The following is a 24630-nucleotide window of genomic DNA, read 5'->3' as shown; positions in this document are numbered from 1 at the left end:
TCTTCTGCACAGCCAGACGATCTAAGATGTCTACCTTGGTTCTCCTATGTACTGTACCACATGAGCACATTCCATTCCCATCCCTTTTACCCTGTTTTATTTTAATCCACAGTACTTGTTCTTTACTTATTACCTGCCTCGCTCTCCAAGAATGGAAGTTTCATGAGGGCGGGTGCTTTGCCTGTTTGATTCACTGTATATCCCTGGCCGCTAGAACAGTACCTGGTACAGAGTAGCCATTTAAAAAAATGAAGTCAATAGTCCCTTTCAGTGCATATAAAACAGGGAGATGGGGATGGGGAACAGATATGCCTAGGAAGGAAAGGATCCTTTTTTAGAGTCACTGTACTCCTAGTCTTTGGGAGGCTGGAGTCCATGATTTTCGTTCTATCTATTTTGTAGCAAATAGGCATTCATTAACTATATATAATCTCTATTGTAAATGAGTATATTTAAATGAAAAAGTGAGTCAATTTTTTGTTGCTGTACTTTAGATAAAGGTTTACAGAACAAACTAGCTTCTCATTAAAATGAGTCAATTTTTTATGGAAACTTTTTATTGAAGCGTAACCTATACATAGAAAAATGCACACATCATAGATCATTGGATTTTCCAAAGTAAATATAACCTTGTACCCAGCATCCTGATCAGGAAATAAAACATTACCAGATTCTCAGAAACACCTTTATGCCCTCCTCAAGGTAATAACCTACAGCAGTTACCCTATCCATACTTTTAATATCATAGATTAGTTCTGCGTGTATGTGAACTTTATATAAATGGAACCATACAGCGTGTGCTGTGCTGTGTCTGCCTTCTTTTACTCGACACTGTTTTTATGAAACCATCCATGTTGTTGCATGTAGTTGTAGTTCATTCATTTTCCTTGCTGTATGGAATTCGATTTTATAATTTTTGTCCACTGTATTTTATTTACCCATTCTACTGTTGGTGAACATTTGAGTTGTTTTCAGTTTTTTTGTGTATTACAAATAGTGCTGCTATGAACGTTACTCAGTGTCTTTTGGTGAACATATCTATATTTATGTAGGGGATATCCTAAGAATAGAATTGCTGGGTCAAAAAACGCATGCCTTGATATTTGGTAGGTATTGCCAGACAGTTTACACTCCCAGAAGCAGCACAGGATAATTCTAATTGCTGTTCATTGCCACCGTTGGAATTATATGTCTTTTTCATTTTAATCATTCTGGTGGGTGTGTTATAGCACATGGATTTTAATTTGCATTTGTCATGACTAACATTGGCAACATAAAAAAAAGTGACTCCATTTTAATGAACATGATGTAGATAATATAGGCTGTCAAAGTCCCTGGGTGGTGCAGACGGTTAAGTGCCTGACTACCAACCAAAAGGTTAGCAATCTGAATCTGCTCAGAGGTGCCTAGGATGAAAGGCCTGGCAATTTACTTTCAAACAATTCCAGCCGCTGAAAACCCTATGGAGCACAGTTCTATTCTGAAACACATGGGGTTGCCATGAGTCGGAGTCAACTTGATAGCAACTGTTTTGTTGTTGTCTTTCATCATAGGTGGTATGTGTGGGGTGGTGGTGGATGTGGATATAGCAGAAATCATATAGGTGATAATTAAATGACTAAAATTTTGTAAACATTCTTCTCATTAATAGATCTTTTACTACCTGATATACTCTATTTCCTTAACCAAGCTTTTGCTCTGGTAAATCTAATTCAGTAGAAGCTCCCTGAGGGTTAATTATCAATGAAGCCCTCTGCTGGATGATGTGAGCCTACCAAGGTCCATGTTATGGGAAGCTTCCGAAAGGAGGTCAAGTTTAAGCCAAGTCAGCGATTAAGCACTCCACTGCTAACCCAAAGGCTATGTTTTCTTCAAAATGTGATTTGAGAAGTATTGGAAGGATTTTCCTTAACATACCGTAGGGAGGAAACCCTGGTGGCGTAGTAGTTAAGTGCTACAGCTGCTAACCAAAGGGTCAGCAGTTCAAATCTGCCAGGTGCTCCTTGGAAACTTTACGGGGCAGTTCTACTCTGTCTCATAGGGTCGCTATGAGTCGGAATGGACTCGACAGCACTGGGTTCAGTTTTTTGGTTTGACTGTAGGGAAGATCTATAATTTCTTAATAGACCTTGTTCTACTTTAGGACCAAATATAATTTAGTTGTTGAAAAAAAAATATGGTGGAGATAAACATAGTATAGCTCTCTCTTCTTGGATCTGAAACAAGTATATCTTTTAAGTCAATAATCACAGCATGTGGTGTTCTTTACCTGTAGGTTGAAGAAAAAGTCCCAGTCGGTGGATATTACTGCTCCGGGGTTCAGCCCGTTGTCTGGGGCAGGAAAGCAAACCCCACAAGCCAGTAAGACCCCTGCACCCAAGACCCCCATCATTGAAGAAGAGCAAATCAATGCAGCAAACACCCAGAAGCATCCTTCCCGGAGGAGTGAATTGAAGAGATTCTATACCATTGGTGAGCACCAAACGTGTTATGCGGGTGAATAGATGAAGTCTATCTAAATGGAATTGTGAATCTGTGGGTCTGCAGCTAAATGGTCCCCTGTTTATATAACATGTATATCTTTTTGATGGTTTTATTTGGACGTTTTTGTATATGTTCTGAAGATAAAGATGGGAAAATACTGAAAACCTTCAGCAAAGTTAAATAAGAGAGAAATCTTGATGACCCTCTATATCCTAGCCTAAGGAGAGTAAATTACACACACACACAGACATACACGCACACAGACATACACACACACAGACATACACACGTACACACACACATATATTAGGTTTTCCAGTTTTTAAGCTTATGTGTTACTATACTCATTTTAGACATTCTTCTAGCCAGCATTGTTTTTGTTTTTGTTCTTTTCGTTTTCCCTCCAGGCTCCCAAGTCTCTGACCTTATTCTGTCATTTGTTAAGACAGTGGTTGATGTCAGCCTGTAACTAAAAAAGCCACTAAGAAAGTAGAAAGTTACCACATTCTGAGAGAGGACAGGTTACATTCTGAGTATGTTTTGGCTTTGCATGTTACTTAACTTTGGAGAGATTGAATCACATCCAGAATTCTTCATATGAAAAAGGAATAAGCTGTGGATAGGTTTGCACAGGCATTAGTTCCGTTTGATGCCAGATAGATTAATACCCTGGAACTCTGAACTTCAACATTTGATAGAAGTATTGTTGGTAATCACTCTAAACAAACTCATTTGCCAACACTTGTGTCCAATATTTGTCCAAAATGTCTTTGGCCTTGCTTTTTAACTAACAATAACAATTTTTAGTGTCTTAGGTCTATTTGAGGTGACAGTTACTGAACATATCACATATGGTAAAAGAAGATGAGTGGTGGAGATAGAGCCGCCCACGAAGAGTATGGCTGCTTTGGCCTCTTATATTGCTTCATCTAGAAGAGATTCAGCCACATCCAGGAGCCTTGATAGTAGCGATGTAGTTTTGAGGGTTTACCAAAGATACAGGAAAGGGATCATGGTTTATTCGACATTCACCCGTCGCAACTCCGCAGTACGGGATGTTTGTTCTAAGATGATTGAAATTTTTATCTCATATATTTTAGAGTCCCTCTTCTAGAACCCTGGTAGCATAATGGTTAAGCGCTCAGCTGCTAACCAGTAGGTCTGTGGTTTGAACCCACCAGCTGCTCCATGAGACAAAGATGTGGCAGTCTGCTTCCATAGTGATTACAACCTTGGAAATCCTATGGGGCAGTTCTGCTCTGTCCTCTAGGGTCACTATGAGTTGGAATTGACGTGATGGTAATGGGTTTTTTCAACAGGATCTAGAAATGAGGGGGCAGTAGTGGTAGAGTCCCTAGGTGGTCTAAATGCTTAATGTGCTCAGCTGCTAAATGAAAGGCTGCCAGTTCAGGTTCACCCAGAGGCACCTTGGAAGAAAGGTCTGGTGATCTACTTCCAAAATATCAGCCATGGAAAACCCTGTGGAGCACAGTTCTACTCTGACACACTTGGGGTCCCCTTGAGTTGGAATCGACTCAAGGGCAAGTGGTTTTTTTAATCTAGAAATGATAATCACAAGACTAGGTTTCTAGTTCTGATTCCTACAACAATTTTCTGTGCAAATTTTTCAAGTCATTTCCCTATGTCTTTGTTTTAAATTGCCTCCTTCACGCTTTAAAGAGATGCCCTCGTGTAGTATTTCAGAATTTGGCTATTAAAACCATGTTTTCCCTTTCTACCATTTTATGTCTTCTTGTATCCTTTCTCGGGCTTCACCTCTGAAGATTAAAATGTTTAAGTCTTATTTTTCAACAGGCAAAAACTATGGTGACTTTAAGGATGTCAGTAGTGAGGTAATAAGAATTAACCTTAGAGTGTATAGACAGGTACATATGTCCATTTTTAAAAACTTAGGATAGCATAGTTCTAAATAATCACTCACTTGGAAAGGCCAATAAAGTTTACATAACTGCCTCTCCATTTACCAGTGTTCTTCCCTCCTGCTCTTAGACATGTCTACCTCCTTCTATTGCTCTTCTGTTTTATTAAATGGCTGAGAAGACACAGTATTTTCCTTTATAAAACAAAGTTTAACAAACTCAATAGTCATTAAAAATGAGAAAGTTAGGGAGGAACACTGGCCTGCTCGGCCAACGGTAAATAAAGAGCTAAGCCTAAAAAACAGAAGTCTAAAGATTGAGTTTGAACAAAAAAATGAACTATGGGTTACTTTAAATAGCACTGCCTCAACTGAGTTTTTAATTTTTTAATTTGCAACAATTTGATTAAAAATTAATGTCATTGGCATCTCTGTTTTGCCAGAAGAAGCATCTGAATTGTCAAATTTGCTCTATTTATGTAACCCTTTTACTGATTTTGGACCTGGAAATAACATTTTCAAAGCTGACATATTAACAACTGTGTAATTACCTATATTGAAAAATCATTTCACAAAACATGTCAACTTTAGTGTGTTTTCATGTTAAATACTGATCATAAACAACAATAATAATTGCTATTGGTAATTTCATATGCTTCTTTCTTCTGTTATCTCAATTCATCCTTATAACAGCTCTGAGAGGTAGGTGATATGTTCCTTGTTTTTATAAATTTTTGTAGATTTTGTGCATTTTTATAGATGAGGAATAATGGCTTAGAGAAGTTAAAGGAGGATCCATGAGCCATAGATAGAAGACTATGCAAAAGAATGCTATCCCCTCTGCACAGAGGTTAAGTGAAGGAGTTTCTAATATTAATACAGAGGAGTAAAAACTTTACAGCAATTCCCAGAGACTCTCAGTGGAAGAAACCATACCAACTAACCCATCCACCAGCCAATATGCCCTTGGAATGTCTTTCAATGTCTCAATTTATGGTTCACACAATGGGAAAAACCTGGGAGCCCTCTTGTGGCTAAGTCAAGTACTACATTTAAATTTAGCATTAAGTGATTTATAGTACTGTCAAAAAAAAAACTTCTTTTTTTTCTTATTTAAATTTAAGCAGTGATTCTGGGACTGAAAGAATTTTCAGATCAAAAATAACTAATTAGAAAATACTGGCAATTATTTAAATGTCTCTGTTAGTAGCTCATGAAAGTGGCTACTGTAACTGCTCTAGAAATTTCTTTTTGATCTCACAGCTATTCATCTTTATGAACCTTACCTTTCCTGTTGGGTAATCTTGGTGGTGTAGTGGATAAGAGCTACAGCTGCTAACCAAGAAGTTGGCATTTTGAATCCACTAGGTGCTCCTTGGAAACTCTATGAGGCAGTTCCACTCTGTCTATAGGGTTGCTATGAGTTGGAGTCAACTCGATGCCAACAGGTTTGGCTTTGCTTTTTTTTATATCCTGTTGAGAGAACTCCAGAAAGAGGACTTATAGCTTCCTTGTATAGATAATAGCCTTAGATCCTTAGTTATTTCTAATGACAAAAACATTCAACTTAGTACAAAAGCAAAAAAAAAAAAAAACTCATTTTTTATAAGAGAATAACCAGTATAATAAGAAATATTAAAAAATTATTAGAATCTTCAGATAAATTAAACGGAAAACCAAAAAAAAAAAAAAAAAGAAATCAAGCCTGGTTCTGTCCAGTCGATTCCGACTCATAGGGACCCTATAGGACAGAGTAGAACTGCCCCCATAGAGTTGCCTAGGAGTGCCTGGCAGAATTGAACTGCCAGCCTTTTGGTTTAGCAGCCGTAGCTCTTAACCACTATGCCACAGGGGTCTCCAGTTAAAGGGAAAGTAATCACTAGGTGGGGACTGGGGCTCAGCAAAGGGCTCTTTCTGCCCTGCTTCTGTCACTAACTGTAAACTCACACAAGTTATTTACCATCACTTGACCTTAATTTTCTCATCCGTACAGTGAAAATACTTAGATCAAATCAATGTCTAAGTTTTTTCCTTGTTGTCTTTTTTATTATCACAACTGACCGTGTAAAGTACCATATACATTCCCTATTGCTTTCAAACAAATTACTGCAATTGGAGCCAACTTGTTGGTAACTAGCAACCAGTTTAAAACAACACCCATTTATTAGCTTCTGGTTCTGTAGGTCAGAAGTTTATGGCTTGTCTGGGTTCTCTGTTCAGGGTGTCACAAAGCTGAAATCAAGGCGTTAGCTGGGCTGAGTTCTCATCTGGAGGCTCACCTAGGGAAAGATTAATTAGTTTCTTCAGTGTTGCAACTTGAGGCTTAATTTTTTTCTTACACAATTTTTATAGACATTTTAGCAGATGAATTATGTATTCCTGAGAAATCGATTAGGCTGGCTTCAATTGCAGGACATTAGAGTATTCATAGTATATTTCTCAAAGAGTTGCTTTTGCCCTGCCTGGAATAGGATTAGTTCCTGAAAAGACTAATGGAATTGAAGTTTGCAGCATGAAAAAGAAACTGATTGAGGGCAGATGTCCTGATCCTAAAGTTGCATCCAGATGTTTTACATTTCTACCAAGAAAACAATAAGGCATGAGGCTTAAGTTGTAGCATAGAATATTGAAAAGAAATATCAGGGAGAATTTAATGAATTTTAGTACATGTTATAGTGGAAGTTTGTGTGCTTTTTTTTGTTTTTGTTTTTTTAAGTACAACTGTCATCTCTTTAGAGTGCAGTCTTGCTTAAAGGGAAAAGTGATAGCTAAGGTCAAGTCTCATAGATCTTAGATGATTTTGATGAATGTCATGAAGACTGAAGTGTAGTCATGAAGACTGAAGTGTAGTCATTCAGTGGTTGTTTCCTGAGCTACATCTTTTGCTCTCATAGGCAATGTGGACCAAATGGGGAGGAACATGGCCTTTGGAGTCTGATGTCTGAATTGGAATCCTGGTTGTCCCTGCTAGTTATGTGACCATAAACAACCTACTTAGAACCTCAAAACGGTGTCCTCATTTGTAAAGGGAGATAAAACTGGTACTTACTCAAGGGGCTCCTGTGAGAAGTACATGAGGTAATCTGTATAAAGTGCTGACCATAGTGCTAGAACTTGCATGTCCCCAATAAATATTATATTGCTGCTGTTGCTGTTTGCGTTAATCAATGAGCATGAATGAGGCACCGTGGTTCCTCCTCTCATGGAGCTTATGTCACACGAGCCTCCTGACTTGAACTTTTGCTTATCTGATCAACTTATCTCCTGGTTTATAACCTCTGTGGTTCCTCCCTGCCCACAAGATAAGGTTGTTACTCTCTAGCCCTTTCATGCTCTGCCCTACCTACTGCCTAGCTTTATCTTAGACCTCAGCCCTGCACTCCAGCCAAACCTCACTACTTGGGGATTCCCATAGGTCTCATTTTGTTTTATGTCTCATGGACCATTCCTTCTGCCTGGACTGGTGTTCCCTCCACCACTTTTATCCATCTGAGCACTTACCATTTGTCAGGATTCAACCCATACCCCGCTCAGACCTGGCCATAAAAAAAAAAAAATATCTCCCTCAAATCACATCAACATGAGCAGATTTCAAAGTATTTTGACATACACATTGGCAGTGATATTTAGATGATGAAAAAGTACTCACTGAATGCAGGGAATGCTTATAGCACTCACAGCGTGAGAGGAGCATGTACTATGGCCACCATATAGTATTCTAAGGGATTAAGTCTCTACAAGTGTATTTATGATCATGCTGTAAGTAGTGGCAAAGCCAAGGGAAGAATCTAGGTAGACTAATGGTAAAGAACTCTTCCTCCACATATATTTTCAGGTCAAAAAAAAACAAAAACAAAAATTAAGTTAGATCCTTGACAGAGGTCTCATTGAGTGGTTCCCCAAGTGCTAGTCTACACTGTCCATGATGAAATAAATAAAAAAAAAAAGATCCATTAAAAAAAAAAAAACTAGTTATTTGATGAAACTACACTTATTCAATTAAAGTGTTTTTCCTTCTGTTTCTCCATCCTTCCTCCCTTCCTCTGTCCCCTCCTTCCTAAGTTTCTTCCTTCATTGTGTTAAATTGAACTATTTTTTATGAAAATGATAGCATAGCATATGACATTGGTTTGGTAGATTTTGTTTTCGTATGAGTTTTTTTTTTTTTTAAATCCATTTACTTGTCAAACTATTAACTTAGGAAATGGTCCCAAAGATATTCTTTTGAAATTTTGCTGGCCTGTGAAATTGTAAAATCTGCAATCTGAAGATCTAGTCTTTTGCTCTACCTTTGGGGTAGAATACCTTTAACATTCCAAAATTAGTGAAGCACAGATAAATACAAATTTGTGTTTTACAAACCAGGCTGCTTACACGTTGAAAAGAGAGCCTACAGAAGTAGAGTTCCCTGGGAGCTCTTTTCTGTAGTTGGTAAAATTACAACAGTAATAACTACTTTGAAAACTAAAAAGAGAAAAGCAAAATGTCTGCTTAATTTATTTTTAATTGCAATACACTAGGCATTTTAAAATATCATCACATAACTTCTGTGCCTCTCGTTTTGAAGCTAGACCTTTTAATTGTAAGAAAAAAGATCAACTCTGAACTGAAAGTACTATAACGGGAGGTAAAAACAGGAAAAGACTAATCATGCTGGAGGTGACACATTCTGTACCATAAAACTAGGTCACCGCTCAACCGGAACCTTCTCTCCAAGCAAGAAGATTCTTGAGGTAGAAGCAGGAAGGCTCTGTGGTTTAATCAGCAGAACCATCTTTGCATATAGGTCACTGTCTGTAAGCCCAAGAACTAAAGTGGGTAACTGCTCTGAGGTTTCCAATTATGTAAACCACGTTCTTCAGAAAAATGACTTTGTTCAGGATGGAAGTTTATTCTGACAGTTTGATGACTTATTTTCTGGGTCACAGAAATGCTTAGGGGAAATCATTTCATTGCTGAGGTTCCTTGTTAGACATGAAATCTAGAATTCCCTAAATAGACGCAGAGCTTTTCACACATTCGGAATGGCAGTGCGTATGTAGAAGTGCAAAATGTGCAATTTTGATGAAGATAGTGAAGTTTGAAGATGTTGAGGACCTCAGCTCATTTGTTTGTTCACTTTTAGGATAAGCAGATACTAGAATTCAATATATGAATTTATGAGCGTCTGTGTCTGTATGTGCGTGTTTGTGTCAGTGGAGTTATTTGACTGTTTTTATTTCATATCATTTCTTTTATTTGTTCTATTTGAAATTTGCTTTTAAACGTGAGGACTAGGAAAACCCACAGGCAGAAACTTGTTTCAGCTCTAGAATAGGAAAGTTTATTTTGTTTCAATGAAAATTAGGTTTTTTTTTACTAATCATTTATACAATTTTAAGCAACTGTAGATATTTTCAGGAGGAGGGGAAAATATGTTTGTTTGTTACCCCTATAGTTTGGTTGCGCTGCTTATGAGCTAGGTAAATTTACCAAATAAGTTTATAAAGTTAGCCCCTTATTTTACAGATTTGCCTTATTCTTCTTTGCCCCGTTTCTGTAAGAAATAATCAACCCAGGATCAAGAAACACAGTTTAATCATGCCTGTAATGAATGGATTAAGAAATGCCAATAGTCCTGTGGTTTCCCTGACAAGTTATGTTAGCATTGTGTTTGAGTTGCAGGGTCTTATAACTTATTAAAAATGAATTATACCTGTCAAATTATTTAGTGATTTCTAAACTGCCCAATTAAACCTATACAGGTTAAAACTGTGAAATAATTAAAATGGACATTGTTTGGTAGTTGAGAAATAATCACAGTCCCGTTAGGGATTTACTAAATCCCTATTAAAATAAGTCCTTCAGCACATTCAGCAATCAAAACTTGCCCTTTCCACCAGCACCACTTGTAGGAACATTCTGCTTCACTGAACCATAACGAGGGAAAGAAAATGACAGGTGATTAAGTGGAGGCTGCTTTGGTTTATTAAACGATGCAGGAAGCATCAAAAGAAGATGGAAGGAATACACAGAGTCATTATACCAAAAAGAATTAGTCGATATGCAGCCATTTCAAGAGGTGGCATATGATCAGGAACCCATGGTACTGAAGGAAGAAGTCCAAGTTGCTCTGAAGGCATTGGCGAAAAACAAGGCTCCAGGAATTGATGGAATATCAATTGAAGATGTTTCAACAAACAGATGCAGCGCTGGAGGTGCTCACTCGTCTATGCCAAGAAATATGGAAGACAGCTTCCTGGCCAACTGACTGGAAGAGATCCATATTTATCCCTATTCCCAAGAAAGGTGATCCAACCAAATGCGGAGATTATAGAACAATACCATTAATACCACACGCAAGCAAAATTTTGCTGAAGATCATTCAAAAATGGCTGCAGCAGTATATCGACAGGGAACTGCCAGAAATTCAGGCCAGTTTCAGAAGAGGACGTGGAACCAGGGATATCATTGCTGATATCAGATGGATCCTGGCTGAAAGCAGAGAGTACCAGAAGGATGTTTACCTGTGTTTTATTGACTGTGCAAAGGCATTCAACTGGGTGGGTCATAACAAACTATGGATAACGTTGCGGAGAATGGGAATTCCAGAACACTTAATTGTGCTCATGAGGAACCTTACATAGATCAAGAGGCAGTAGTTCGTACAGAACAAGGGGATACTGATTGGTTTAAAGTCAGGAAAGGTGTGTGTCAGGGTTGTATTCTTTCACCATACCTATTCAATCTGTATGCTGAACAAATAATGCGAGAAGCTGGACTATATGAAGAAGAATGGGACATCAGGATTGGAGGAAGACTCAATAACAACCTGAATTATGCAGATGACACAACCTTCCTTGCTGAAAGTGAAGAGGACTTGAAGCACTTACTAATGAAGATCAAAGACCACAGTCTTCCATTTGGATTGCCCCTCCACTTAAAGAAAACAAAAATCTTCACAACCGGACCAATGAGCAACATCATGATAAACGGAGAAATGATTGAAGTTGTCAAGGATTTTATTTTACTTGGATCCACAATCAACAGCCGTGGAAGCAGCAGTCAAGAAATCAAAGACTCATTGCATTGGGTAAATCTGCTGCAAAGGACCTCTTTCAAGTTTTGAAAAGCAAAGATGTCACCTTGAAGACTAAGGTGCGCCTGACCCAAGCCATGGTATTTTCAATTACATCATATGCATGTGAAAGCCGGACAATGAATAAGGAAGACCGAAAAAGAATTGACACCTTTCAATAGTGGTGTTGGCGAAGAATATTGAATATACTATGGACTGCCAAAAGAATGAACAAATCTGTCTTAGAAAAAGTACAACTAGAATGCTCCTTAGAAGCAAGGATGGCGAGACTGCGTCTTACATACTTTGGACATGTTGTCAGGAGGGATCAGTCCCTAGAGAAGGACATCATGCTTGGCAGAGTACAGGGTCAGCGGAAAAGAGGAAGACCCTCAATGAGGCAGATTGACGCAGTGGCTGCAACAATGAGCTCAAGCATAACAATGATTGTAAGGATGGCTCAGGACTGGGCAGTGGTTCCTTCTGTTGTGCATAGGGTCGCTATGAGTCAACAACAACACTTTAGTTTAAACATTTAATGGCAATTTGAACAGTAAAAATAGTGTGTCCAGATTTCACCAATATTCCTACTTTTCACTAAAAAACATAAATTGAAAGAACCTCTAGGATCTTGCACATATTCAGAAATAAAACCATTGGTTTTTAAATTTCTAATTTATTTTAATTAATTTTTTTAAATTTTCAACAATTTAAATGATTAAAATTTGGCCTAATTTATATCTAAAGCTATTTCTCCAAGCATAAAAATTTTACAGGATTTATGTGTCTCAATGAAATACTGCCCATGTTCACAACTTCGCCCAACAGAATATTATTTAGAGAAATACTAAAGAGCCAGACACACTGGGAAGGGGGTTCCCGCATCTGCCACTATTGCTGACAGAGGTTTTGAAATCACTTTAGTTAGTAACTTTGAATAACTCAGTTGAAGATTATAAATGTTTCAGTAGCCTTTTGTGTTAGAGTCACTGTAAATTATGTGTACATCTACACACAGGCCATTAGCGAGCTATTTTAATGCTCCACTAATTCAAACTTTGTGATCCTCTGTCCAAGGGATAAGATAATAATTCTTATATTAATACAATCTATGGAGAAAAAGCTCTTTGTAATGGAAGCATGATTTCAGGACAAGAAACTTTTAGGTTAAGCAAATTAGCTGACAGGCTTTTGAAACATTTAAAATATCTAATAAGAAATTAACGTTCTAGTTTTAAAGTAATCTTATCTATCAGTTAACTTGTTACCATGTGTGTGTGAAAATAATAGTTAAATTCCTTCAAATATTATATGGATAAGGCTTTTAGTAATTTAGATTGATGTGTCCTGGGAAAAAATACATATTGTTTGTACGATCATGGCCAACAAGCCTTAGCATCCCATTACCTCTGTTTTGTTTGGTCATTCATTTGGTGAGCTTCTATCACAAATTTGAATCTTAAATCTTCTGGCACATTCTGTTTTATGAAAAGAACTAATGTGCCTTGAATATAAAGGAACTCTGTTATAAATAGTAGAAACATTCTGTATTAAGCATACGGAGAATAGCCCATCATCGATTAAATCACTAAGACAGTGTCTGCTTGTCTCCTGCGTTGCAGTATTTTTCATTTGCTAGGATTTGTGCTCAAGGACCCTTGGGGCCCATTTGGTTGTTTAAATTTTAATACCTGATGATAGAATGGACATTGATTCCGTCTCATAGTTCTCTGGGCTATAAAAAAACAGAAACAACCCAAACCCGTTGCTGTCGAGTTGATTCCAACCCATAGTGACCCTATAGGACAGAGTAGAACTGCCCCATAGAGTTTCCAAGGAGCACCTGGTGGATTCAAACTGCCGACCCTTTGGTTAGCAACCATAGCACTTAACTACTACACTACCAGGGTTTTCACAAACTATCTTCAATAATATATTTGAGATAAAATATCATAGGTGCCCATAGAGAGTTGAACTTTGTGACTCTGATTTTTTGAGTGTTTCACAGACTAATTCAAAAGAATTTTCTTTCCAGTTAGGTAATTTCAGTGTCTCTGAGGTATTTTAAAGTGCTTTTTATAGCAAAATCAAAAGAAAAATATTTACTCTAGGTAAAGAAACAGGGTATCTGGTATGCTATTTGGGGCTACAAAGTTACTGTTTTCTCCTTTTAAATAATTCAAATTTCAGGTCTTTTGTGGTTTGAGAAAAACATTTATAAATAAACATACGGTGAGTAGGATGAGATGGGCTAGCTAAAATGATGCACTTGAATAAGGAAAAGAGAAATATAAATAATGAATCGCTCCCTTTATTTTTTACCTCCACCAGTATCCAGTACATGAGCTTATCTAAACCTCAATCCAGTGGATGGTTTTAAGAGTGCTTATCTGCTCTGTCACATGGGCTCCCGATGAGTTCAGAGTGACTCGGTAGCACCTAACAACAATAACAACATTCATTCATTTAAAAAGTGATTGAATGCCTACCATTATCAACTGACAATAGCTGGAGATGAGGCTAGAGTGACAGAGGATTGGCCAGACAATGCGGGGTCTTGTGTTCTCTACCAAGGAATTTGGACTTAATTATTCAGGCCTTGGGGAGTTGTGAAGGGTTTTAACTAGGGGGGTGTCTTGATAAGATTGCTTTATATAGGCTTGTCTCTAGCATCATTTTTTCTAGCATCATAGGGAGAATGTGTTGGGAATGTGTATGCCTAGAGACAGAAGAATCTTTTAGACACATAGCATAGGGGTTAGAAGGGAACACTGGTGGTGTAGTGGTTAAGTGCTATGGCTGCTAACCAAAGGATCGGCAGTTCAAATCCACCAGGCGCTCCTTGGAAACTCTATGGGGCAGTTCTACCCTGTCCTATAGGATAGCTATGAGTCGGAATTTACTCGACGGCACTGGGTTTGGTTTTTTTTTTTTTTTTTCATTTTGGATGTTATACAGTTTAAGAGCTTTGGCTCTGGAATTACACAGCTCTGAGTTTGGATCCTGGGTTGGCCACTCTGGGTAGCTCTGTGACCTTGGCAAAATATATAACCATGTCTGGAATGGGGTCCCAGGAGGAAAGTAGGGCTAAGAAATGAATGGCTAGATGGAAGGAGAAGATGCTAGAGAGAGAGAAAGAAAATTTTAAAACATAAAAGCTCCCTTTCAAGAAAAACCTGTAACTGAAATTTAAAAGACTTGAGAAAATAAAACTGAGAAAGACAACAAACTCAACAATTGAGTGAGGAATGAAAAAATTTTTACAAATTCTTAAAATGACTTCATGTTTTGTTTGAGGGAATAGGCTTCTAAGATAGCCATTTGAGTTTTGGATTTGGACATCTGGGTGAATGGTGGTACCGTTTACAAAGAGGGAAAATACTCAGGGATAGTTTTTGGAATTGGATATTGAGTTCAATTTTTGGGAAGGTTGAAATTTTTTTTTTTTTTTATAGTAGCAGGTAGTTGGATATGAGGTTCTAATGCTCGGGACATAGATTTAGGATGAAGATATAAATCCAAATTAGCATATAGGTATAGAGGAGTTCTCTTCTAATTAGCATATAGGTATAAAGGAGTTAGCATAAAGGAGTTGCTTAAGAAAAGTACGTAAAGCGAGGAAAAACACCCAAAATTTAAGGGGTAGAAAGAGACTAATGAGCCACTAAGGAAACTGAGAAAGGATGATGGCAGACATAGGAGGCATTCTCAACAGTTTCCTCCAGCTCTATAATTGAATAAATTTGTCCATTCTTAGTCTCTACTAGTTATTTCCACCACTCATCTGTCAGTTTGTAGCACTGTGGTGGCTTGAGTGTTGTTGTGATACTAGAAGCTATGGCACAGATATTTCAAATGCCAGCAGTGTCACTCATGGTGCACAGGTTTTAGGGGAGCTTCCAGACTAACACAGACTGCAAAGAAAGACCTAGTGATCTACTTCTGAAAGAAATGGGCCAGTGAAAACCTTATAAAGAACAGTGAATCATTGTCTCATATAATGCCAGAAAATGAGTGCCTCAGGTTAGAAAGCATTCAAAATACGACTGGGGAAGAGCTGTCTCCTCAAAGTAGAGTCAACCTTAATGACATGGATGGAGTAAAGCTTTTGGGACCTTCATCTGCTGATGTGACATCACTTGAAATGAAAAGAAACAGCTGCTAACATCTATTAGTAACTGGAACAAAAAAAGTGTACAAAGTATGAATCTAGGAAAATTGGAAGTTGTCAAAAATGAAATGGAACATGTGAAGATCGATATCCTAGGCATTAGTGAGCTGAAATGGACTGATACTGGCCATTTTGAATCAGTGATATGGTCTAGTACACTAGGAGTGACAGATTGAAGAGGAACAGCATCGCATTCATTGTGAGGAAGAATATTTTAAGACTATCCTGAAGTACAATGATGTCAGTGGAAGGACAGCATCCATATGCCTACAGAAAAGACCTGTTATTAAGGCTGTTATTGATATTTATGCACCAACCGTCAAAGACAAAGAAACTGAAGATTTTTACCAACTTCTGCAGTCTGAAATTGATCAAACATGCCATCAAGATGCATTTATAATTACTGGTGATTGGAATGTGAACGTTGGAAACAAAGAAGGATCAGTAGTTGGAAAATGTGGCCTTGGTGATAGAAATGATGCTGGAGATCTCATGATTGAATTTTGCAAGCCCAACAACCTATTCGTTGGAAGTATGTTTTTTCAAAAACATAAAGGGTGACTATGTGGATCTCACCATATGGAATGCAGAGGAATCAAATCAACAACTGTGGAAAGAGATGATGGAGAAGCTTGGTATCATCAGTCAGAACAAGGCTGGGGCCAGTTGTGGAACAGACCATCAATTGCTCATACACAAGTTCAAGTTGAAGCTGAAGAAAATTAAAACAAGTCCATAAGAGCCAAAGTACAATGTTGAGTATATCCCATCTGCATTTAGAGATCATCTCAAAAATAGATTTGATGTATTGAACGGTAATGACTGAAGACCAGACGAGTTGTGGGATGACATCAAGGACATCATACATGAAGAAAGCAAAAGTTCATTAAAAAGACAGGAAAGAAAGAAAAGGCCAAAATGGATATTAGAGCAGACTCTGAAACTTGCTCTTGAATGTAGAGTAGCTAAAGCAAAGGGGAGAAATAATGAAGTGAAAGAGCTGAACAGAAAATTTCAAAGGGCAGCTCAAGAAGACAAAGTATTATAATAAAATATGCAAAGACCTGGAGTTAGAAAACCAGAAAGCAAGAATATGCTTGGAATTTCTCAAGCTGAAAGAACTGAAGAAAACATTCAGACCTCTAGTTGGAATATTGAAGGATTCTGTGGGCGAATTATTGAATGAATGAGGAAGCATCAAAAGAAGATGGAAGGAATATACACAGTCACTGTACCAAAAAGAATTGGTTGACATTCAACCATTTCAGGAGGTGGCATATGGTCAAGAAACGATGGTGTCTTAGTTATCTAGGGCTGCTATAACAGAAATACTGCAAGTGGATGGCTTTAACAAAGAGAAGTTTATTATCTCATAGTCCAGTAGGCTAGAAGTCTGAATTCAGGGTGCTGGCTGCAGGGGAAGGCTTTCTCTCTCTGTTGGCGCTGAAGGAAGGTCCTTCTGACCCATCAGTCTTCCCTTGGTCTGGGAGCATCTCAGCACAGGAACCTCAGGTCCGAATGATACCTTCTGTTCCCGGTGCTGCTTCCTTGGCTGTACAAGGTTCCCATGTCTCTGCTTGCTTCTCTTTTATATCCAAAAGAGATTGGCTTAAGATACTACCTAACCTTGTAGACCTAATCAATATAACTGCCACTAATCCATTTTATTATATCATAGTGATAGGATTTACAACATATAGGAAGATCGCATAAAATGATGGACAATCACAAAAAATGGTGGACAATCACACAATACTGAGAATCATGGCCCAGGTAAGTTGACAGATATCTTTGGGGACAGAATTCATCGATGGTATTGCAGGAAGAAGTCCAAGCTGCACTGAAGACACTGGTGAAAAAGAAGGCTCCAGGAGTTGATGGAATCCCAGTTGAGATGTTTTAACAAATGAATGCAGTACTGGAAACACTCATTTGTCTATGCCAAGAAATTTGGAAGAGAGCTACCTGGCCAACCGACTGGAAGAGATCCATTTTGTGCCCATTCCAAGGTGATCCAACAGAATGTGGCAATTATTAAACAATATTATTAATATTCACACTCAAGTAAGATTTTGCTGGAGGTAATTTATAAAGGGTTGCAGCAGTACATTGACAGGGAACTTCCAGAAATTCAAGTCATATTCGGAAGAGAACATGGAACCACGGATATCGTTGCTGATATCGGATGGATCTTGGCTGAAAGGAGGAAACATCAGAAAGATGTTTACCTGTGTTTAATTGACTGTGAAAAGGCATTTAACTGTGTGGATCGTAACAAATTATGGATAACATTGTGAAGAATAGGAATTTTAGAACACTTAATTGTATTCATGCGAAACCTATACAGACCAAGAGGCAGTCAGTCATTCGAACAGAACAAGGGAATAGTGCATGATTTAAGATCATGAAAGGTGTGCATCAGGGTTGTATCCTTTCACCATACTTATTCAGTATGTATGCTGAGCAAATTATCCAAGAAACTAGACGATAGGAAGAAGAATGTGGCCCCAGGACTGTAGAACTACTCATTAACAGAGTATGAAATGCAGATGATACAACCTTGCTTGCTGAAAGTGAAGAGGGCTTGAAGGACTTACTGATAAAGATCAAGGAGTACAGCCATCAGTATGGATTATAGCTCAACATAAAGAAAATGTAAATACATCTGGACCAATAAGCAACATTTTGATAAACGGAGAAAAGACTGAAGTTGTCAAGGGTTTCATTCTGCTTGGATCCACAATCAACATCAGTGGCAGCAGCGTGGAAACATAGAAAAAAAATCAAACAATGTATTGCATTGGGCAAATCTACTGCAAAAAAGCTCTTTAAAGTATTAAAAAGCACAGAAGTCACTTTGAGGACTAAGGTGCTCCTGACCCAAACCATGGTATTTTCAATTGCGTTATATGCATGTGAAAGCTCGACAGTGACTAAAGAAGACCAAAGAAGAATTGATGCTTTTGAATTACAGTGTTGCTGAAGAGTATCAAATATACCACGGACTGTGAGAGGAATGAACAAATCTGTCTTGGAATAAGTACAGCCAGACTTCTTAGAAGGGAGGATGGCGAGACTTTGTCTTATGTACTTTGGACATGTTATCAGGAGGGACCAGTCCCTAGAGAAGGACATCATGCTTGGTAAAGTAGAAGGTCAGTGAAAAAGAGGAAAACCCTTAATAAGATGGATTGACACAGTGGCTGCAACAACGGGCTCAAACATAGCAATGATTGTGAGGATGGTGCAGGACTGGGCAGTGTTTCATTCTGTTGTACACAGGGTCGCTATGAGTTGGAGCCTACTCAAAGGCACTTAACAACCTAATAACAACAACTGGGTGTTTAGGAAGTAAAACAAACTATGTCCTTCATATGATGAAACATGCAAAAGAGTATCCAGATAGGTCCTTGACATCCTGTTGTTGTTGTTAGGTGCCGTCAAGTTGGTTCTGACTCATAGCAACCCTATACGCAACAGAACGAAACACTGCCCAGTCCTGAGCCATCCTTACAATCGTTGTTATGCTTGAGCTTATTGTTGCGGCCACTGTGTCAATCCACCTCATTGAGGGTCTTCCTCTATTCCACTGACCCTGTACTCTGCCAAGCATGATGTCCTTCTCTAGGGACTGATCCCTCCTGACAACATGTCCAAAGTATGTAAAACGCAGTCTCGCCATCCTTTCTTCTAAGGAGCATTCTGGTTGTAATTCTTCTAAAACAGATTTGTTCATTCTTTTGGCAGTCCATGGTATATTCAATATTCTTCGCCAACACCACAATTGAAAGGTGTCAATTCTTCTTCGGTTTTTCTTATTCATTGTCCAGCTTTCACATGCATTGACATACTAGGGTCAGAAAATAAAGGTGTTTTTTAAAGCTGTATTGGAGTTCGTGGAGAAGATTCTGTTACCAAACCCAGGAAGGTGGGTCCTTGTCTGGCACACTCAGACTTTCCAATTATCTGGACACCAGTCTTTGAGAAAGAGAAAGTAACTTTATTGCATTGAACAGTGCAAGGAGCCAGGAGGAAGTTCCTCAGATCCAGCTACCCGAGCTAAGGGGAAGCAGGGCTTATATGTTATTTGGGCAGCAAGATGATGGCCACGAGTCATACTGGGGAGGGAAAATTCTAGAAGGCAACCAGGAAACAGCAGGTGACGTGGTTCTTGTTGGACCTCTCGCTTCAGAATAGGGTCCGGGTGATGATTTTTCTTCTGATTTGTTCCTCCTGTTGCTGCATCATCTGTTGAGATCAATTAGTGGTCACAGCTGGCTCTTCTGCGCATGCAGGACAGGCTAAATCTGGCTTGGACTAGTTTAAGGACTAATGGAAACTTACTGGTGTTCATAGGATCAGGGTACAATTCTGTCATCAAAAGAAAGAGAAGGAACAACAACTGTTCCTTGGTTTCCTTCTTTGGTCATCATCTCTGACTTAAGTTTGCTTGAGTAATAAAACCTGTCAAGAGAAATGGAACGATCTGGAGTCAGTGTCTAAATATCACATCAGCAACCTTTTGGCATTAAAGGCAAATGGTTTTTATCTGATTTAGAGAAAAGTCATTGCATCTGAAAACACATCTTTTTCCAGTATTGAATCAGCCTGTGCTCTTAGGGTAGATCACACGTATGATTCATTCTCCTTAAACACCCTGGTTATTGCAGAGTCGTACCACATCACACGGTCGGAGAACTTTCTCCAGTGTTATTCTGGCACTTGTAGAACACTTAAAGATGAACAGCTGGCAGCAACATGGCTCAGGGCCTAAAGGCAGATGAATGAGACAGGAGAAAGAGTTGACTTTAATTTATTTTAGGAGGACTCAGAGGGGAAAGTTTTAAAGCTTTAAATATATTGTAAAGAAATGCTTCCCAATTTTTAAGGTGCATCAGGGAACTTATTAAAATGCAGATGTTGACTAATTAGGTCTGGGATGGGGCATTTTGCATTCCTAGTGAGATTCCTGGTGATAGTGATGCTGCTGGTCCATGGACCCCATTAAGTGCAAGGCTAGTCTAAAGGGTCTGAAGGCTTTCTTCATTTGGCAACTGTATGAAGTATTTTTTTTTTCATTATTTGGTCTCATGTTATCATCTTGGACCAAAATTTCATTGTTAAGACTTCTGTTGTTTTCTCAAAACAAACTGCCCAATTCCCAGCCCTGGTGGTGCATTGGTTGGTGAAAGGTTGGCTGTTAGAGCCCACCCAGCGGCTCACCAGGAAAAAGGCCTGAGATCTGCCCCTGTAAAGATTACAGCCAAGAAAACCCTGTGGGGCAGTTGTACATGTGGTCTCTGTGAGTTGGATTCGACTCAATGGCACCTAACAACAATACCTATGATATAAGAAACTTTCAGAATAAGGAAAACAATGTAAAATACACAAATACGTATAGCTTTCATGCTATAAAAGACACAAATTACCAATAAAGTTGTGATAGATAAGGCCGTTTTGTGTCGGTTGGAACATTTGAGACACATTAGCCATTTCTAAATGCGATGAGTCCAATGTGCTAGCTGCGACGGTGTAGTTTAGTGCACAGCAGTAGAAAGAACGTAGACCCTGACACAAAAGAGACGTGCTGAATTTACCAAGTCACTGGCAATTTTAGCTCTGCTTTATTTTATTTTACCAATTATGTCGGTAGAGTTGTTTGATTTCTCTGGGCCTTATTTTTTTTTTTTAATTATTAAATGGGAATAAAAGCGCTTTCTTCATAGGGCTTTTTTGAATATTAAATGAATGCTTATAAAGCTCTGTATTGAATTTGACTAGTAAGTACTTGACTTTAAAGAAGAACAAAATAGAAATGGATGAATGGGGAAGAGATAGCTGATCAATAATAAGGAGGCTTAAGGAGTCTGGGTCAGGTAAGCAAATTGTGATCAGCTGCTAACCCAAAGGTTGACAGTTCAGACCTATCACACGCTCTGTGGAAGAAAGGCCTGGCAATTTGCATCTGTAAAGATTATAGCCAAGATAACACTATGGAACAGTTCAGCTGTACATCTGGGGTTGCCGTGAGTCTGGGGCCCACTCTGCAGTAGCTAACAACAACAACTATTGCTGGAACCCAGGAATTATTAATTTGGGAGTTTACAAAGGAACTAGGCAACCCTCCCCCCCCCCCAAAAAAAAAAAAAAAAACTTTTGTCCCTAATGTAAATAAACTCTGGGTAAAGTCCTTAAGTTTTTACGATTCTTTGGAATGTAAACAAATAGTTTAGGGTTTTATCCTCCTTTGGAAGTTAAACCCAGCTCCAGGAAGATGAATCTCTGATCTCTCTGAAGGTCTCTATTCAATCGCCCTTTAACACAGAGGTGGGTTTTCTTTACTCAGAAAACCTGACCATGTGGGTAGCATGGAACTATTCACATTGTTTCTCAATACTTATGATTTTTATTACAAAGTTACATTGGTAGAGAAAAACAAAATTTTAATTTCATAAGTGTAAGAGAGTAGAAATATCCCTAGCAAATCCAGCCCTACCTAATCTTCATTTCTTGGTTAAAATAATGAGGAAGCCCAGATTTTCTACAAAGTTCCTGGAAATGTTCCATTAATACATTTAATTCATTCCATCCCTCCTAATAATTCCTTGGTGTGTAAACTGTTGTTCCTGTTATTGTCTTGTGAGTGATTATAAAAATATAAAACAAATTTACAAAAATGTAGGAGGCTGCTCTGCAGTTTGTCTACAAGATAAATAACACCAGACCTAATGACGGGGCTACGCTCTGTATGGTTCTCAACACTCAGACCATAAGCTGTGAATTTGCACCCTCCCTTACATCAGCATTGGTGGTGATGCATGGTCATTGCCAAGTGCAGGAAGAATACCCAAGCAAGTGCTGAAGGGCAAGTTGAAAAAGTACTGTAAAAGCAGAGAGGAGGATTTCCATTGTCCACAAGGACACAGTCAGAGGTTACACCAAACTAGGGGCTACCAGGAAACGGCATTTATAGAGCAATCTGGCCTGTCCTGTTAAACTAGTGGTGTCAGGTCACTCTAGGCAAAGGATTTGAAAACATTAAAGGGGAAGAGGCAGAGCTGCAGAGGAAAAAGCTTAACACTGCTTACAAGTTCCAAGACTGTGTTTCTCAGATGCATGGGCCATCTGTTTTTTTTAAACCTGACTTGCATAGAATCCTGATACCAGCAGTAACATCCTTTCCCCCCAAGATTCATACAAACAAATACCTGTTACATCCAAGCAATGTACTAGATAGTGCAGAAGATAGTAAGATAAGGTCCCTTTTCTTTAGGAGCTGACAACTAGTATGACTGAGCAGAGACTAGTGAAGGTAGAACAATTCTGATAGGACACTGGGTATAAATGTCCCATGGCAGGTGCAAAGTGCTATGGGAGTTTAAAAGTGAAAGAGCTCACATTTAATGTAGGAAGAATAAGAGATGGCTTTAGAACAAAGGCAACTTTGAGGTGGGTCTTCAATATGGGAAGGATTTCACTACTAGTTAAGCATATTCATGACCATTATTGAAGGCTGGGCACAGATTTCTACAGTGAAAGTGGAGAGGGAGTTTGAGATGGAGGCTTGACATAAATTCAGGTTTCAGAGTAAGGGGAATATACGCTGAATCCCAAAGGAGAGGAGTAGAGCTCAGAGTAGAATCCTAATGGAAGAGAATAAGAAGACAGAGAGCTTATAACAGCTTCTTCCCCTCGTCTTCTCCCTGTGGCTCCTGAGTTTTCAGCAAAGTTTATACAAATCATGAAATTCTTGTTGTAACTGGATCTCCTGTGGAAACTCATGGATGGAGGAATATAAGCTTTTTGTTCTGGCTGAATGTGGTAGAAATAGAGAGAATACCCGTAGACAACCATGGGTCAGAGAGACTCCCAGCTGACATCAGGTCACATATGGAGTCTTTTAGTAGTAGAAAGAGGGGACCTGAAAATCAGATGAGTTTGAAACTATCCCCACATTTACTGCTAACTGAATTTGTGACCTCGGGACATTGCTAATCTTCCCAGGATTCTAACTCCCACATTTGTTATTGAGGGGCTTTGATCTCCATGTAATTGTTAAGACTTCTTGGAGCCTCATATTTTCAGATTTTAATATTTTAAACTGAGGTGAATTTTATTAGTGTGGTATTCAGAGGAAAATGTTTTGAGCTTTTAATTTTGACACAATATTTCTTTAAATAAAGCTCGAAATGAAATTTGTAAAAACTTGTTTAAAGGCATAAAAATAGATGTGTTGAGTTCAGCAAAGTAAAGGTTGAACATTCAAAAATGTATGAGAAGCTAGTTTCTTGAATGTGGGGAAGAGGAAGGAGAAAGGAACCAGTAGTTATCAATCACCTGTGTGGGCAGGATGCTGTGTGTCATCATCTCCTTTAATCATCATCAAAACCTAACTGTAATAGTGTTGTTTTTTTTTTAAACAATCATTTTACCCATGAGGCTCAGAAGTATCCCATGACTTTCTCAAGGCCACCCATCTTGTAAGTGGACTTCATTCCACATTTGACTCCAAAGCCTAACTTCTTCCCGTTAAATTTCACCTTCTCTCAAGGTATGTTTTCTCTCGCAGCAAATAGGTTATCAGATGAGATAATGGTTGCATAAGCTCTGTATGAACTGTAAAGTGCTATACAACTATTGCTTAGTGTTGTTATAGTTGATAAAGCTGGATGCCATTTAAGGCTCCTAAGGAACAATAATAATTGATAAGCATAATTATGCAGTTAATCTGGGTCACGTAATTTTACTCCTCATGGGTGTATTTGAAATGACATTTTATAATTAACGCATTATTCTCACTGAAGCGCTAAACATGTCATTTTCGTATTTTCTCAATGAAATTAGAGAGTGACCATATTTGAAAATTTATTGTGTGGTTTGGCTTAGGACTTGTTATGGGATTGTATGTGTGTATAGATTCTTTAGTAAAAACTAAACAAGTCTCTTGTAATTTGCTAGTTTTTTTTAATTATTATTATTGGATAGTAATCAAAACTAAGATCACTAAACAGCTTGCTAAAGCAATGTTAAATTAGTAAA

General features: G+C 38.4%; 1 protein-coding gene across 4 annotated transcripts in view; it reads left to right on the top strand.

Moving 5' to 3' along the window:
- OXR1 (oxidation resistance 1) overlaps positions 1–24630 on the top strand; it is a 488381-nt gene that overhangs the window by 238066 nt on the left and 225685 nt on the right. For all 4 annotated transcript variants that reach the window (XM_049854295.1, XM_049854290.1, XM_049854289.1 and 1 more), the window contains one exon: positions 2276–2472. In XM_049854295.1, coding sequence (XP_049710252.1) covers positions 2276–2472 — 197 coding nt within the window. The remainder of the gene's footprint in view (positions 1–2275; positions 2473–24630) is intronic.

This window comes from Elephas maximus, chromosome 15, assembly GCF_024166365.1.
Source record: "Elephas maximus indicus isolate mEleMax1 chromosome 15, mEleMax1 primary haplotype, whole genome shotgun sequence".
In the NCBI taxonomy this organism is placed as follows: domain Eukaryota; kingdom Metazoa; phylum Chordata; class Mammalia; order Proboscidea; family Elephantidae; genus Elephas; species Elephas maximus.
Note: the sequence above shows the minus strand (reverse complement) of the source record. Positions and strands in the feature narration are given on the sequence as shown.